The sequence below is a fragment of the Hippoglossus stenolepis genome, chromosome 14 (assembly GCF_022539355.2).
Source record: "Hippoglossus stenolepis isolate QCI-W04-F060 chromosome 14, HSTE1.2, whole genome shotgun sequence".
Taxonomy (NCBI): Eukaryota; Metazoa; Chordata; class Actinopteri; order Pleuronectiformes; family Pleuronectidae; genus Hippoglossus; species Hippoglossus stenolepis.
Genome location: NC_061496.1, coordinates 9,340,321 through 9,358,402, shown reverse-complemented (window position 1 = coordinate 9,358,402; position 18,082 = coordinate 9,340,321). Strand labels below are relative to the sequence as shown.

The 18,082-nt window shown below is 41.1% G+C and overlaps 2 protein-coding genes across 3 annotated transcripts; both read left to right on the top strand.

The window, feature by feature from the left end:
• The first annotated feature begins 2,130 nt into the window (after positions 1 to 2,130).
• On the top strand, positions 2,131 to 3,791 carry ndufa7 (NADH:ubiquinone oxidoreductase subunit A7). The gene is made up of 4 exons (XM_035176872.1): positions 2,131 to 2,271; positions 2,490 to 2,539; positions 2,935 to 3,072; positions 3,570 to 3,791. Exons 1-4 carry the CDS (start codon positions 2,221 to 2,223, stop codon positions 3,655 to 3,657), a joined length of 327 nt encoding a protein of 108 aa, XP_035032763.1. The 5' UTR covers positions 2,131 to 2,220; the 3' UTR covers positions 3,658 to 3,791.
• Positions 3,792 to 3,937: 146 nt separating this feature from the next.
• LOC118121161 (low-density lipoprotein receptor-like) lies at positions 3,938 to 16,975 on the top strand. 2 transcript variants are annotated; one of them, XM_035176870.2, is made up of 13 exons: positions 3,938 to 5,483; positions 6,047 to 6,181; positions 7,792 to 8,169; positions 9,445 to 9,564; positions 9,649 to 9,774; positions 9,903 to 10,074; positions 11,498 to 11,713; positions 12,347 to 12,465; positions 12,703 to 12,836; positions 13,053 to 13,194; positions 13,339 to 13,536; positions 13,988 to 14,120; positions 14,993 to 16,975. In XM_035176870.2, the coding sequence occupies exons 1-13, from the start codon at positions 5,423 to 5,425 to the stop codon at positions 15,054 to 15,056; spliced, it is 1,998 nt and encodes a 665-aa protein (XP_035032761.1). In that variant the 5' UTR covers positions 3,938 to 5,422; the 3' UTR covers positions 15,057 to 16,975. The 2 variants fall into 2 exon arrangements, with proteins under 2 accessions (XP_035032761.1, XP_035032762.1); XM_035176871.2 differs by having other exon boundaries at positions 13,988 to 14,129.
• The last annotated feature ends 1,107 nt before the right edge of the window (positions 16,976 to 18,082 follow it).

The window sequence follows — 18,082 nt, the reverse complement described above, 5'->3', positions numbered from 1 at the left end:
GGATGTAACATAATATATATACTTCTGTTACTGTACTTTTTCATGTACCTGGACTTCATTAAAGTAAGTAAGTAAGATGAATGGAAGTGAAATGAAAGTTTGGGTACAGGAAGTTTTACAAATATTTATGTTTGTGATGTATGGAATGTTAAGTATTGACACGGTGCTGAAAGAGTTCCTCTGTTGATTTTGCTGTGAACCACACACATGCAGATCAACCACCAAAACCCTAAAATGATGGTTATGTCACCATCCTTTGTGCATCAGTCACAGGCTGTTCTCATGCAGGTTTCTGAAATGCTTGATACTTGGGACAGGTGTGGGAGGTAGAGCAGTTGACCTCTAACCAGAAAGATTGGCAGCTCGAATATCCTCTCCTGTCCTTGGGCAAGATGCTGCCCAAGGCCCTAATGAATGCTAATTGTAAGTCGCTTTGGATGAGAGCATCAGCTAAATGACATGTAATGTAATGTAATGTTTAGCATTGTAATACGCTAAACCAAGATAGTGAACATGGTGAACATTATAGCTGCTAAACATGCGCATGTAGGTCTTGTCTTTGTGAGCATGTTAGCCTGCTAATGTTGACATATATCAACCGTTAACTGGCAGGAAAGGATCAGAAGCATCTTTTTACTAATGAGCCTTTTTTTTCTTCTAATTGACTGATGACCTGTATATTTCAAGTTTTCTCCCTGAAATCCATTAGACTATTTGAAATCATTCAGTTTTCACCAAACTGGATCAAGCTCATGCCACAAAGTTCTTTCATTAGAAATGACAGGGGAAGCAACTGAGGTAAATGTATTTTAGTGAAGTAAAGGTTAGCACAGTTTGAACACATGGGAATGTTGAGGAACGACTTATGTCAGTCATAGAATGGTAGTGCATATACCTGCCCCAAGGCTCAACAGTCCCTTAAATTCAATCTGTACCAAATTTGACACACTTATAGAAATCAGTTCTCTAAATTCCCCTGATTGTTTTCATCAAGATTCATGAATCATTCCCTGGGAAATCAACAAAAATGTCCCCAAAAAACCTAACAAACAAACAAAGAAAAGGAGCTGGGGCCAATCCTAGCTAAGAGGCGGGGTACACCTTGGAAATGTTGGCCGCATATTACACGGCCAACACACAGAGACAAACACCCATTCACAACTATGGATAATTTAGAGTCTCCAATTAACCTAACCCCAATCTGCATGTGTTTTATAACTGTGGGAGGAAGCGGCAGTACCTGGAGAAAACCCACACAGACACAGTGAGAACATGCAGACTCCACACAGAAAGGCCCCATCCAAACCGGGATCCCACAACTTGTTTTCTTGTGTGCGACCAACAATCCAAAACCAAAGAGAATCTACATTTTCATTAATTGCTTATTAATTACTAAAACAATGATTTATCAAGACAATAGTCAAAGTTGATACAAATTTACACACGCTACTTTGTCACAGTTCCCGCTGGTCACTGATGAAGCAGGACAGAGACCAGTTCATGAGCCTGTTCCACATGTCAACAGAGAGAGGAGGATGAGGATGTGAGCGCCAAGATGCACTATTACATAAAAGGAAGCGCTGCTCTACTGCCCTCTGCTGGCTCTTCAGTGAGTGGACAATTAAACAGTTTGGGCCTGTGCTGCTTCAGTTTTGATAAAACATTTTTAGATTTGACTCAGCTTTTCGAAAGCCTCGTTGGAGTAAATCTTATTAAAAAGTCAACATCAATCCAGTTTGAACACAAGAATGAAAAAAACATGCACTGAAGTCCTGACATTTCCCAGAGGGGCTTTATGTGAGAGCACAGATTTCCGAGTCTGTTTCTAAGAACATTTTGAGGGAAACGTTTTAGTTCCAGCCCTCTGGTAAAATGTCCGGGAATTGTCAGAGTGAGCCCATGTGAGAATACTGCAGGAAAATGTCCGGAAGATTCACAGAGCGCAGGCTGTTGATGACGTTTCTAACACGGGACAAACACGAAAACTGAATACAAATATCTCAGGATGAAAAAGAGGAGCCATCCACGTAGAAGACAGAGACAAAGATGTCACCTTGGAAGGGCAACAAGATTTGACAGCCTGCTGAGGATGTAAATGACTCGCATGGAACGAGAGAGTAATGCTGCAGTTCTCCTCCGAATCCTGCAGGGGGCAGCAACGTGCCGAGAGACTCCCCTCAACACCACAGACGAAGCTCCGTGTCCTTCACAACAGCAAACATGGCGACTGCCACCAAAATCGTCCAGAGGCTGCGGAATTTCTTAGCAGGGGTAAGAAACAGACTTTAAACGGAAGTCAGGACGTTGTGTGAATGTTACACAGGTTTATCACCGCTGGGGAAACTTTCCCCACAGGCATAATTGAACCTGCCAGTGTTAGTTAGCATGTAGCATTGAGGGGCTAGCTGGTCGAGCTAGCTGGAGGGCTGTGCACACTGTTCATGTGATGAGTCTGCTCTGTAAATTAAATAACTTTTAAACTTTTTCAGCGGGAGCTGCAAACCAAACTCCAGCTGCGATATGAGGAGATCGCAAAGAGGTAAGACCCTCCGACAGCTGTGGTATTGACCCTGGGAGAACTAATGGATGCTAATCAATACTGATACCTGGGCTGTAGGTGAATCAGGAGTTGCCTTGTCTGAAGAAACACTGTTGTGCTTTTATCTGGTTCGAAAAATACACAACTGCTGCATTAAAAATAGCTCTGACGGAGCAGAAATCAAGAATGAGCAGTGCTTCTTAGAGGGTCATTACCACCCCAACATTTAAAGGTCCAGTGTGTAGAATTTTGTGACATCTAGTGGTGAAGTTGCATCTTAAGCTGAATACCCCTCACCCTCCTCTTCCAAACATGAAATGTAATTTATATGCATGTTTTCCCCCTGTTCTGTTATTTGCTGTAGCTACAAGTTGAAAGTACTATATTTTCTGTAGGACACAGCCGCCGCCCAAACTGCCTGTTGGCCCGAGCCACAAGTACGCCAGCAACTACTACTTCACCAGAGACGGACGCAGACTGTCAGTACCTGCCACAGTCATCATGTCATCACAGAAGGCTCTCACTGCTGGCAGGTAAATTACTTAATCTCTGCCTTTCTGTATGCAGTAATAATGTGTTTGTAACTGTATAAGGACGTTATTCTGATTGAAAGATAGTGAACATTTTACCTTGGACTGATTAAAGTAAATAGCAGAGGAAGCATCACTGGTGACCAAGACAAAGATATCAGATACGTTAATATGCCTGATTTCTTTCATCAAAATCCATAAAATGTACCTGAGAAATTGGTGAAAACGAACAAGAAAATGGAAAAAAAAATCCTGAATCGGCCCCCTGGCCCTGACGTGAGATATGTAGAGTTTATAGCCATGGTAGACCTGTAGTAGAACATTTAAATAAAACAATTAGTGTGACCTTTCTACCCAATTTTTTTTAACATGAGCCTTTGCATCCTGCTGCAAATAATGAGAAACTACAGTGTCTGTTTTCCCCTCCTCTATAAAAAAATGTGTATTTGCAGTTTTAGCTGAATCTTTGTAAATGTATTTTTTGTTTTTATCTCTTCTAGCCAAGTTGCTGAAGCCCCAAAGCCTCCAGTTACCCCAGGTGCTGTATATATAGATCCACCACTCTCCACAGACGAGCCGTACCTCTGAGCAGCAGGACAAACTCCTTCAGCGCCAACAGCCTAATTTCTCCATCCGGTGCTGCTGTAGAGGCCTAAACCACAGCACATGGTGTCTGTATCCTGTACAATAGAAAGTGTGAATAAAATGTGTCCTTTGTTTAAGTTTTTTGTCCAACGGGTTATTCTGGTTTCATTATGAACTGATCAAATATGTAATGGATGATAAAGCATCAGTGTCAATTGTGCAAATAGACTTACTGGGTGTAAAGAATGTGGAAAAGTTGAGGACTCAATAGATGTTTGCCAGATCAACAGTTTGATCCTCTGTGGGGTTGTGGTTGAAAGAGGTGAGGACCTCATATTAAATATTTTTTATAAAAAGATCCTTGAGTGGTGGCACAGATATTTCTGCTCTCTCTTGTTCATGGTGACCCTCACTGTCTGTCTCAGAACACTTTACTTTAGAAGTTCTGAGAAAATTTAAAGCAAATCTTTCTACTTTTTATTATGGCACTCATAAATTGCACATATTAAATAATATTTTTGAAAAAGTCTTGAAAGGTGACACAGATATTTCACCTCACTCTTGTTCATGGTGACCCCCACTGTCTGCATGTCAAGTTTCATTGGTTTCACAAAATATGGGAGTGAAAAAATAGTGCCACGTAAATAACTGAGGGGGTGGGGCAGAGACACAGAGTGCTCGGTGCATGATGGGAGTTCCTCCAGGTGCCAAGTTAATTCATTTTCATCAAAGAAACATATATAATATTCCATTTCCCTATACCTGTTATTATTGTGTGGAGATTAAACCAAACACATACAACAACAGTGTCTTTCTGAAGCAACTCTGTCTCTGTTACCATTCCTGTGTTCAGAGGACAAAGAAACTTACTCAAGAAGATATTTAAAAATGCCTGGAATTTAGTTCACTTGAAGACTGCCATGGAGGGACATTTGGTATATTAATAGAAAACCTGTCTGTCAATTGGAGGCCAGTTGGGAAACCTATTAGTAAAAAAGCTCTTGGTATAAAATCTCACTATCATTACAAATAGTGTTTATGAGGTCAAAAAATGTGTAAAAGAGAGAACGTGCTCATATATCCCGTGTCTCTATGGTAGACAAGTTCATTGGAGGTCTTGTGATATTGCTTTTTAATAGTTTTGAATATTTTTCTGAGTGGAGCTTTTCCATGTGAAATCACAGCCGCTACAATAAAGAGAGAGGACACATCATGTCTTCATGATTTCTATTCAGATGAATGAACTCTTCTTACATACAAAACAATCGTCGTCTGCTGCTCTGCATCCACATTGAGTAATTCATGACTTTCTCAACAATATTAACATGTTGTTCATCAGTAAGTTTAATTTTTCCTTAAAAAATATACAATGTAAATTCTTAAGTAATATCTATGTCGGTATTTGTATATAAAATGTATAAGTCAAATGCCCCCACCCTCATTATCTTGAAATTAAATATTTATAAAATAACATTATGTTATCTGCTCCACTCACTCTTTCTTGTCTTGTTAATATACATATATTTTATATAACTGATTTCCTGTTGCTAATGAATTCGTACATTAAAAAAAGTTGAATATTTTTGTATGTGTTTAAAGTAGTGAGGGAAATGCACCGTCTTTCATTCACAGGCCTGCACATTGACGGGAGCGCCTCTGACGTCATATATGTGCGACAGCGTGTATCTCCTCAGCAGCAGCGGCGGCGGCGGCGGAGCTGGAGGTGGAGGACCTTCCATTCAGAGTCAGCGTGGAGGACACGTCCAGCATGGTGCACCTCGGAGTCTGGTTCCTCCTGCTCGGCTCGGTGCGGTGGCATCACAGCCGCGGTAAGAGGCTCCTCGTGTCCCGTGTTGTGTGGGAGGAGAGCGAAGAGGACAGGAGCTCACCTCTGTTTGCACCGAGAGACTAAAGTCAACGTGATCAGGGGACTTTGACAGTGTCTGTGCACACATGTACTAATCTTAATGCGGGTGCTTCAATATAAGTCCATTAGTATCATTATTATTATTCGTATTATTATATTATTGCAGTTTTGGTGTTTTTTACGTCATAAATGTTTGTAAACATGAGTGAAGCCCCCATGAGGCAAAATTCTAATTTGTGAATATGGGCTTTACAAATAATATTTCATGGATTGAATGAAGAAAAGCTGCAGTGACAATACATCTCATCTTCAGTCCCACCTGACAGGCATCACATGACTGTAAATTCAAAGTCATCGTTTATTTTTCATCGTTTATCATTATTTCTAGGTGCGTCCTGCTTCTGAAGGCTTCACCTCTCCTGTTTCCTGATTCCTTACTTGTGAAGCCGTTAGATGATATTGTTGAGTACTTGATTTTGTGTGATTACACTCTGATAGTGAACTGTACCTTTCCACGTGTATCAGGTGCTGCAGGCCACTCTGTGCCCGGCTGCCTCTTGCAGCTGGAGTTTAAGTGCGGCGATGGTTCGTGCATCCCGAGGTCGACGTTGTGTGATGGACGTGCAGACTGTGAGGATGGTTCAGACGAACAACACTGCAGTGAGTACCACGCTGGCCACGTTCACCCGTCCTGACACACAGGTGATGGTGAAGTGTATGTGCATGAAGATGACGCCATCATAAGCACCGCACCATTCATACAATTACACATATTATCCCAAAAGTACACAGAAAGGTCCACGCCTGCAGCACAGATCAAATGTTAAAGGGATAGTTCACAGAAAAATGAAAATTCACTCATTATGTACTCACCACTTTGCAGATGGAGGGGTGGGTAAAGTGTTGGAGTCCAAAAACACTTTTGGAGTTTCAGGGGTAAACAGTGTTCAAAATCCAATACAATTGACGTAAGTAGTGACCAATGCTTCAAACATTAAAAAAACCCACAGGACTGTTTCAAAGCAGAACATCCTGAATGACACGTGTTAATCAACAACTTGTAACTGTTGTTAGTAGCAACAGCGCCCTCTGCAGCCAGGCAGTGTGATTTCAATCTGTTGGGCTCCTTGTCCGAGCAATGAAGGGGTTTTCATGTAGAGAAAAACAAAGCCCAACAACAACAGAAGAGTGGATATTACCCATGATCCTTCCTGACTCAGAAGAGCTGCGCCTGTAACAAATCCACCAAACTCTGTTTAGAATTCTTCATATTTTACATGTTTCCTCTCGAAATATTGGAGATAAACTCTGGTTTTTAACGACTTCTTAGTCTTTTTAACTCTCAGTTGAGTACTACTCTTGAACTTGTGGTTCTGATTCTGAGAGAGGAAACATTCCCCCTATTCCAAGTCAAACTCATTCTGAAGCTGTTTTCAAGGTAAAAAGTTGCACCGTTTTAAGTTCATTATAAACTTATTGTTTTTGTTAAATCTTAATTCTACTTAAGCCTTTGTGCATTTCTGTGTTATAAAAATATACACACAAAGTGGAGTTTTGTTCCTGTTGAAATCATTAGGGATACATTCCAGAGCGACTTACTGTTCAGAACAACCTTTGAGTCACAAAGAAAAACCCTGCGGAGGAAATTTTATTTAAAAGGATTTAATGTGTTAAACGTTAACATTGTTAATGTGGCTGAAGGAGTAATTATTAGTAGGGGTTACTTACAGATTGGAGATTTAGACCTGAAAGTCGCTGCTTTGACTATCTGCCAGGAAAATGCAGAAAGATTTAAATATAGGACTTGTGTGTGTGTGTTGCCCTTGACAGTCTATGAGAAGCGGAAAATGGTTTTGGTTTTATAAAGCGCGTTTCTAGTCTTGATGACCACTCAAAGCACTTTAAATTACATCTTTCCATACAGTGCATCTATTAGCAGCACTTTTTGGCATTCAGCACTTTTTGGCATGCAGATGGGGAAAACTGCCGACCTTCTGGTTGGAGGACGTACGCTCTACCCCTCAGCTACAGTGGCCCTTGTTGAAATGATTGAACTGATTGAAATCGGTTTAAACCCTTTAAGCTTTCAAAGCCCTGACAGATTAGACTCCTGAATCAGTTCAAACTCCAACATGTTGCCAAGAATTTCTAGTTAAAAGTTGAAACACGTGTTGTGATAACACTCGTTTGTCAAAGTCCTTGAGGTTGTATTGGCAGTGAAGAGTTTCTTGCTCAGATTGAATTAATGCTGCACCGCTCTGTCTTCCCAGGTCATGTGTGGTGTAAGAAAGATGAATTCACATGCCGCAGCAAACGGTGCGTATCCACAAGTTTCTTATGCAACGGCGTCGACGACTGTGGCGACGGCAGCGACGAGGCATCCTGCCAGATCTGCACCACTGGCCTCTTCTCCTGCGGTCCATTTGACGTTTGCCTGGCCAGAGACAAGCTGTGTGATGGACGGACCGACTGCAAGGACGGACGGGATGAGACCCCGGAGCTGTGTGGTCGGACCCAGCCTCGGCCACAGAGCTCTCACACATGTGCAGCTTCTGAGTTTCCGTGTGGAGACGGGCAGTGTATCCGCCAGGCCTGGAGGTGTGACCACGCACCCGACTGCTCTGACGGCAGCGACGAGGACAACTGTGGTGAGTGATGTGATCTGACTCTTTCATTTCTGCCACCACCACCAGTGACCTCAGCAGCAGGTTTAAAACATTCCCTTTCCCCTGTGCTCATCGTCCCATCTCACGTATTTGAATGTGTTGTGAATGTCTGAGAATGCCACCACAATATATTTCAAGCAGGAGGTAAACACATGATTGATCGACTTCAGATCTGTAAAATGTTTTGTTGTTTATCAAGAGTTTGTCCTTCTCTGCTCATAAAGAAGAGTTTAAAACCACAACCTTCACTCAGGAGCAAAACTCAGTCTTTGATCGTGTGCATTCCTCTAATACTTTTTTTTTTCCGTTGGATTTCTTTCGGAGAAAATATAGAAAAATGCACTTTATCACAATTTTAAAGAAAGTAAAAAACAAGGATCCGCTCTAAAATGTATTGGGTTCTTCCCTGGGTCATGACCCAAATCTCCACAATATTTCATGGAACTGGGATGAGTAGTTTTTGTATAATCCTGCCAAAAACGAACACAAACATTAGCATGGGTAATAATAAAGTGACATTTATCATCATAATTATCTTTATTGACTGGTATGAACATTTAAAACTTTATATACTGTATTTTCGCCGAGCCTTAATATTTACTCTTGTTTGTAGTGTTTTTCACATATTCTTGCTTCTCTTTATGTTTGTCTTACTATTTGTGTAGCTCTTCTGTGGTTGCCTCCTTTTATTCCTGTGTGCTGCTGTTCTTTGTAAATGCTGAATGAGCTGTGTTTATATTTCACTTTTTAAGCCTTATCGACCAAAGTACATGTCACATTCACCCATTCATATACACATTCATACTTTTATGTACAGCTCTTTTTCGATCACACACCATTCACACACTGCCGTCATGTGGGAGTAGGGTGTCTTGCTCATGGACACATCGGCATGCAGTCTGGAGGAGCTGGGGATCGAACCACTGACTCACAAAAGCTACTATCTGCCTGCCAGTGTGTCTGCATGTCTTAATGCCTCAAACAGCAAATCCACCCTCAAAGGGTTTTAGACAAGTGACAAGGCGTCAGTCTGTGGAGGCGTGGCCTAGATGCTCTGGTTCAGATGAATGATGAAATCTACCATCAACTGTAAAAAACAGGAAAAGTACACAGAGATATTCACGTGACGAAACAGGTCCCTGTAGCAGCCGCTCAGCAGCTTCTGACCTTATGCTCCTTACTGACAGATGTTGCAGATGTTCAAATTTGCACTGCACTGAAGGATTTAAGGGTTTCTGTCTGTTTTTGCTCCTGCAGATCAGAATGAGTGTCTGGTAAACAACGGCGGCTGCTCTCATGGCTGTGAGGACCTGAAGATGGGTTTCGTCTGCCACTGCCCAGAGAACACGAGGCTGGTCGGGGACAGTCATTGCGAGGGTGAGCGGCCGCCTAAAGGAGGGAAGTTTATATCACCAAAAGAAAATATAAAAAATAGAAACTAGTATCTGTTCTTTCATGTAGAGGTGGACACATGCCTGAAGAAAGATGTGTGCGATCAACTGTGTGTTCACGTGAACGGCAGCTTCGCCTGTGACTGCCTCGAGGGCTACAGCATGAATCCAGCCACCAGAGAGTGCAAAGCCAAAGGTGAAAAACCGGTGTGTGTGTGTGTGTGTCTGTATGTGTGTGTGCTCCTGTACTACCTGGACCATTTTAAGCACAGACCTTACAGCGTGAGGACATTTTTGGATTTATTTTGTTGTTGGCTTTTCCAGGAAATCAGGCTGAGGTGGTTTTCACCTCCTCTAAAGGAGCACAATGGATGAGCGTGACTGGCACAGCGCACAGGGAACTGGCCCCACATTTATCAGGACAGGGGCCTGTGGCGGCTTTGGCCTCAAACCACACACTGTACTGGGCCCGGCGAGGACGAGGCGCTATATACAGGTACCAGAGTGAAGCTGTAGCATCTGCAGCCACAACACACATCGTCATTGACCAAAGCCAAGAGGAAAGTCAATAAACAATCTGCGATCCCAAAGTAAATTCAGTCTTACACTCCACCCACAATTCTGTTTGCCATAATAGCAACATGGCTCTCGGGTCAGCCCACCACTTGTGTCCACACCAAAATATCCCAAATTTTGGATGGATCGCCAGGAAGTGTTGTTCACACACATTCATGGTCTCCAGGGCTCAATGGTTCATCTAGATCACAATGATCAGATTTGGAAATTCCATGCTTTGCTTTCCAGGATGTTTTATTGACGCTTTTATCAAAGCAAAATTGATTCACTCTGATCCAAATATAAACCTTTCAAGATAATAATAATAATATAATAATACATTTAGTTTCTATAGCACCTTACATAAAATGCAGCTGAAAGTCTTTTAGTTTAAGTTACGATGAAGATGAACAAATCTGTACTATCAGTGCTCTAAAGTATGTGCACTACCATTCTATGACTTATATAAGTTGTTCCTCAACATTCCCATGTGTTCAAACTGTGCTAACCTTTACTTCACTACAATACATTTACATCAGTTGCTTCCCCTGTCATTTTTAATCAAAGAACTTTGTGGCATGAGCTTGATCCAGTTTGGTGAAATTCAGTCCACATTCAGTGCATAAAGGATGGGGAGATAACATCATACAGAGTTTAATGAACTGAAAGAATGTCACTCTACCACTGTGCGGAAGATATTTAGATTTGCATAAGGGCATTTAAGTCCCTGTGCTGAATATACAGGCTGATTTCAAATAGAGTCCAATGGATTTCAGGGAGAAAACTCGAAATAAACAGGTCATCAGTTAATTAGAAAAAAGGGATCATTTCCTGCCAGTTAACGGTTGATATATGTCAACATTAGCAGGCTAACATGCTCACAAAGACAAGACCATGCACATGTTTAGCAGCTATAATGTTCACTATCTTGGTTTGGCGTATTACTATGCTAACATGCGCAAATTAGCACTAAACAAAGGAAACAGTTGATGTGGTGATGTCACAGGTTGAAGAGTCAGGTGATCGTCATTATTGTGTTTTATTTCCTTTATAAACTAAAATGTCAACCTGCTTGTTGTGCTGAATGATGGGTCAAGGGGATCAACACAGTCAGAGGGATGAATCCTCTGGGGAGCATGAATGTCTACCTTCAGTATTTCATGAGAAATTTCAGTCTGGACCTAAGTGGTGGATCAGCCAACTTCACCCTCCCTCCTTATACGAAGTCTGTCTGTAAACCATCATTCTTAGGTTGTATTTTACTTATAAACACCCTGTCTATCTTTATTATGGGGAGAGATCTGAACACAGTTCGTTTTATGGATTGTGAGTGTTCTGTCTTTTCATCTGTGGTTGTTTCTCAGGGTCTCCATGAATGGAAAACCACAGGATGCCACATTGCTGCTGAAAGTAAAAGGTTCAGTGTCGGGCCTGGCCGTGGACTGGATCCACCAGCTCCTCTACTGGTCCGGCGTGGAGAGTGGTTCCGTGAACGTCGGCCTGCTGGATGGTTCGACACAGCGTCCGCTCATCACAGGGCTGGACAAACCTTCTGCTGTGGCTGTGGATCCTCTCAGAGGGTAGAGCTACACACACATTTACATTTTTAACCTTCAACACGGAGGTTATGTTTTCATCCGTCAGTCTGTTAGTTCGCAGGATTACGCATAAACTAATGGACAGATTACCACAAAACCTGGTGGAAGGATGCATTATGGGTCAGAAAATAAGGGTGCTAATAGAAAATTATTTCTTCACTTTCTTTAACAGTTTGTTAACCGGGCCCAGAACTAGAAGTGGGCAGGGGTGGGCAATACCCACCCAAGTTTCTACTCTGCCCACCCAATTGTTCAACTTTATTCTGCGCCATTTGAGTCTGCCAATCACATGTATTTCATTCGCCCCGTCAGAATTTCCTGATTTCTGAATTGCAGGTTGGACGTAGGTTGGGGTTTCAAAAAACTATTCTCCGAGTCTCCAGGTTCATTTACTAAACCAAACCCGGCTGTTAAACTTTTTTTGTAACAAAATTTAAATTACAACACCTAAAAAATAAATAGAAAATCGTCAGCTTTGTGTTTAATTGCCAAAATGGCAATTTTCACAAAATTGGGAAAAGGGACAATGAAAGGAGTACAAATTTAATAGAGAACGATTAAATGGGATGAGGCAAGAATCTTATCAGAGAACTCGGCTGCATTTTGTTTTCTCAGGTTTCTCTTCTGGGCTCAATGTGGCAGCTTCCCAAAGATTGAGAGATCTGGCTTGGACGGCCGAGACACTGTGGCCCTAGTCACTTCCTTGATACGCTTCCCCGCTGCCCTCTCTGTAGGTAGGTTGTGATACATATCACAGAAAGTTTTCACTCTCTGTGGAACTTGCAGAAGGTTTTAAATCTCTATTCTCCATACTTTTTCATTTTTAAATCTATCTGAATTGTTGTGGAAAGTAAAAATTACAAAATAAACCCCAGCCTCTACTTTAAAACAGTATGTCTCAGGTAAGTTGAGTGTATTTGAACATGTTTGAGTCCCTCAACAATACTGTTTACTGTGTCCATGGTTCCTAGATATGCCTCGTCAGCTGCTGTACTGGGCTGACCAGAGAAGCATCTCCAGAGTAAATTTTGAAGGCCGTGATCGTAAAACAGTGGTAGAGTCTAATGGTTATCTGGACCGACCCTTCGGACTGGCTGTGTTTGAGGTAAAAAAAAACATCCACACTCACAGCGACAGTCAATTTAGAGGCTGCAATCAACCTACAGTAACCCTGATCTGCATGTATTTGAACTGTAGGAAGAAGCCTAAGAAAACCCACAATACAGTATATCACTCAACCTTTAACTGAGAGTTATTAAATCCTTTCTCCCATTTCTGTTGTGAAACAGCTCCTGCTTGCTCTCTCTCTGTATCCACGCAGGGTTTTGTATATTGGAGTGAAGAAGTCACGCACTCCATCTGCAGAGCAAACAAGCACAATGGCAGCCAACTTCAAGCACTGCTGACAAATGTAGCGTCACCGGGGGGTGTGGTCGTCGTTCAGCCCATCCTTCAGCCCGATGGTATGGTCAAGGACATTTCTGTTCATGATAAGTCTCAGATTTCATGATATGTTAAGGTTTGTGTTTAGGTGTGATTAATAAAAACTGGGTATATATGGTCACCTCGTAATCGCCGATTCGTGACAACATGCTGCTTGTTCTCAGGGTCATCTGTGTGTGGACGTCCCGGGGCGGAGTGCCGGCACGGGTGTGTGGTCGACCTGCTGTCTGAGAGTCCAGAGTTCAGCTGTGTTTTTCCAGACACCGGACAAAATAATTCTCAAGAAACTCCTGCTGTCTCTCGCTCTGTTCCTGCCTCGAGTTTATCTGATCCCACATTCACTGGAATCCTCTCTCTCATCAGTAAGAATCCTTTGTTCTTTCCGTCTTTAGTTTTGATGAAGAAAAATACATTCCTGTCCTGTCACACAGGACAGGAATGTCAGCAGAGTGAAGCGTTGCTAAATAAACACAAGAAAATACAAATACACCAGCAAATAGGACCAGTCTCTGTCCTCAGTTTTAAAAAAAAATGTGTTTACATGAGCTTGATATGACATGTGTATCACGTGAAGTGTTTGAGTTTGAATGCAGAGACTTAACCAGTAAAATATATTATTTAACTTGTTTACATGTTTTTCAAAATCTTGTAATTTCCTCATTAATTCGGTCGTAGCGGCCACTTGTTCGTCTGCTCAGAGGAGGCGAGGGTGGAGGTTTCATACAGGAGCATCAGCAGCATCTGAACTTGCCCTCTGTGTCTGTCTGTCTGTGTCTGTGTGTCTGTCTGTCTGTGTCTGTGTACACTTCCCAGTTTGTCTCAGTTTGCTGCTGGTGGGGATTGCTGTGTGGTGGTGGAGAGAGGAGTTCAGTCCATCCAGGCCTCTCACTGTGCAGAGTTTCTACCTCAAAGAATCTCAGGACCCGCTCATCAACCAGGGGCCAAGGTGAGAGAAGTCAGTAAACACACAAACACTCAAAGACAGGCATGTTCTTCACCTCCCGAGAGGAGACACCATTCATCCAGCTGCATGCGTCCTCACCTGTCGTCAATCTCTCCTTCTCTGAAACTGTGTGTGTGTGTGTGTGTGTGTGTGTGTGTGTGTGTGTGTGTGTGTGTGTGTGTGTGTGTGTGTGTGTGTGTGTGTGTGTGTGTGTGTGTGTGTGTGTGTGTGTGTGTGTGTGTGTGTGTGTGTGTGTGTGTGTGGAGAAAACTATATAGGATATATTTATATATGAATGATTAATTTATCAGTTTATTGTTTTGTCAATTTACAGAAAATTAACCCAAAACCTTTTAGATGATAGTCAATTTTATGCAGAAAATAATTGGTTATGGCTTCTTAAACTTAAGATAAGATATAATCATTTTTAATATGTGTCAGTAAACTGTTGTTTCTGGGAAAACACCGAAAAATTGTTAGATTTGTTTATTGTTTTCAACGCTGCATTTTGTAGATTAATCTTCATCGATTGAAAGAAAATATATTGGCAACTAGTTTGATAATTGTTAAAATCGTCTGTCTTTTTTTTTTTTGTCAAGATGACGTTCTCTGGTTCCAGTTTCAAAATTTTTTGAATTTGCTGCTTTTCTTCGTTTGTTCATTGTTGTTTTTCGCATATGAATATTGGCCTCAATAGTCCAGTATCAGGTCTGTTTGTTGTTTATTTAGATCTCTTGGTTCTAAATGCGGGTCAGCTTTTCTTAAAAAGCACTCTGGGCGCTCTGCAGATAAACACAGCTTGACCGGCTCTCCTCAGGTTAAAGGCTTACAGTTTGCAGCATGTCGACTAAGCCGTGTGTTTTCTCCGCTGCCAGGAAACTCGGCATAAGCTGGACTTGGACTGGGAACGAAGAAAGTGTGACACAGACGGCCAGCTGACCGGGCTTCACCTGGTGCTTCTCAACCCCCGGACTGAACGACATGACGGCAAACTCTGCTGATCACAACTCCCCCTGGAGGTTAAATCTCCGGAGAGGTGACTTGGTGGTAGATGAGTGAGATCAGAGAGGAGAAAGGGCCTTTGAACACTCATTCCTGTTGTACCTTCAGTTCTGGAGGAGTATTGCATTCAGCCCTTTTACCTCTACAGTAGATTATCGTTGTTGTTGAAGGCCATTGTCAATTTTGATGCTGAAACAGCTCAACAAGCATTCATCTATTTATTTTTTTGTGTTAAATATTAATATGGATAAAATATTTTGCTTAATTTTTAAAGCATAAAAATCTCCCAAAACGACCAATGGAAAGATAATCTGTTCAGATTAGAGATTAAATTATTAGTTGACTGATCAATAGATCTCCAACAAACTGAAATGAATTTGCATATTTTCATGACTGATTAGCTGGTTTCAGATGAGATTTATTCTGCTTTTCTTTCAAATTTGAGAGTAAAATGAAAATATCTTTGGGTTTGGCACTGTGGATGAGACAAAACAAGCAATTTGTGTTCTGTGGGGAGTGGTGACAAATTCATTTCACTGTTATCTAGAATTTCAGAGGGAAAGAATCATCGAAGAAAATAATGACTCTTTACAATTCCAGTTTATTTTTAGTCACTTTACTTTTCCAGTATTAACGATGGATTGGAGGTGTTGTGAATAGTAGAATCTCCTTCCAAGAAATATGTTAATTCTTGGCCTTCAGGTTTGTCAGTATTCAATACAAAACAACTTTATTTGTCCCCGGAGGGAAATTCTAAGATACTGTAATCTGTAAAAAAGATATTGTTTTAAAAACTTTACGGACTTCAGCCAAATCTAACGAAGGAAAACCATTCTACACTCTCAGTTTAAAAACTCCCAAAAGTGCACTGGACTGAGAAAATGATTTTTATTTTTATTACAGTGTAAGAATACTTTGTATTTATTCCACACATGGCCTTGATATTATATGTGCAAACTGCTGCCTTTGTACAATATTCATTCATCAATTCACAGTGATTTATGCAAACTGAAGTTAAAATGGCCTTTGAAAGGTTAATGAACAGATGAAAGCCCTGGGTTTGACTCTCACTGGGGTTTCCTCATCTGGAGTCGTGGCAGAATAGCATCCTTCGGTTTCAATTTATCCATCAGAGGAGGTTCTGATACGGCTTTTCTTATAGTTTTTACTGAATACTACTGAAACTGTCTTTGAATGTCGGGAAATGATTGATGCTGATATTAACAGGAAGCCAGCAGCTGGTTATCTCAGCTTTATTACAGAAAGGGTTGAAACAATGATCCTGACTCTGTCCAGAGGAAAGAAAATCCACCTTCCAGCATCTCTACAGCTCGGCCTCTGTAGCTTCATATCTACTGTGCAGACATGAGAGTGGTAACAATCTTCTTTTCTAACTGTAAGATAGTAAATCAGTGTCTTTCCCCACATTTCAAACTATTGATTTTAAAGAAATAAAAAAGAAAATGAAGTGTAGCTTGTTCAGAGACAATAACACTGTACATGTAGTCAGTGTTAGGAGTGTGAGTAAAGAGACCAAGAGGATTTCTACCATGGGAACGAATGTGTGTTTTGTTAAATGTCTCCTAGAGGTTTGGATTTGCTTGTGAATGTTTGATGGACTTGCCTTGTCGGATGTCCAGTCTCCTTGTGTTCTTTTTTTCTCAGATGATTCTGTATGAGTTCTCAAACTGTGTGAGTTTCGCTGTTGGTATTTATTTCTAAGGAAGAGTTTTATTTATATTTGGGCGACTTCACAGTCATTGTTGAACTGTGTTTGCGCCACATGGGATTCGCTTGAATGATGAAATGCGCTTGAATGATGAAATGCACATGAAATAAATATCAAAAGTATTTCATGTTTTTTCCTGTAAGTTTGTCTATTTATAAACAGTAAAATCTTGTATCAAATCATAGAAAGATGGAGAAACATCAACTTATCATTTTAATCTTCATTATTTAACACACTAACCTAACACTGCAGGGGTTTGTCTTTAATTAATCATTTAAAACATTAAATCATCATATTTTTTTGCTACCAAAGAAGAATGAACAAGTACTTGATTGACCAGAGCAGACTGTTAGTTAAATCGTGCACATAGGGAGCCACCATGGTCTCTTGACCTCAGTCACTGTCCCAGTGTTTGCATCACCTATAGCATCAGCAAATATATTTATTTGTGTGTTCTAAACAGCATTACACAGTAAATCTAATATGTAGGATTTATAAGCAGTATCAGTTCTGTGCACTGAGTCCTGTCTTTACTCGCCGCTGCCCAATTACTGCAGGGTTCTGTACTATGAATTCAACATATACATGCATATGACCAATCACAGACATGGACAAGTTTGACTGGCAGCAGAGATATTACATAACGAGGATCAAACTGTTATATTAGAAAATTAAGAGGAGAACAAACACATAATCCAGAGTAAAGGAAACAGTTACAGCTGCTTAATGCAGGAAGAACAGTTGGTAAAAAAAAAGCTCTGATTGTGTAAGTTACGGAGCCCCTGGTGACATTTGGTAAAAAACATATAATGCAAACCACGATATAATAACGTGTGGGATGAGATAAGTAACTCTGGACCACGAGCTATGAATCTGTTCTTTACTAACCAGACCTGTGGAACAGAGGTGAAGAAGCCTCTTGCTGAGAGGTGAAACATTTCACTTAATCACATGATGTCGGCTCTATAATGAGCTTTAGTTTGACACACTGTCTGCACTCTGAGGACACTGTGGTGGAAACGTTTGCAATTACTCAAACACATAGACCTGCTTTCATGCTAGATAGTCAGAGAGTATCTACCATTAAAATAGCACTACAAAAATTTAAGCCATACAGGTCTGCATCTCCACCATAATAGTTATAAATCATAGTTTGTTCTTAATTTTCGTCAACAACTGCTCATTTGATGAACTTCAAACTTGATGAATGTGTTGCTGGGGTCCCCGGGACCAC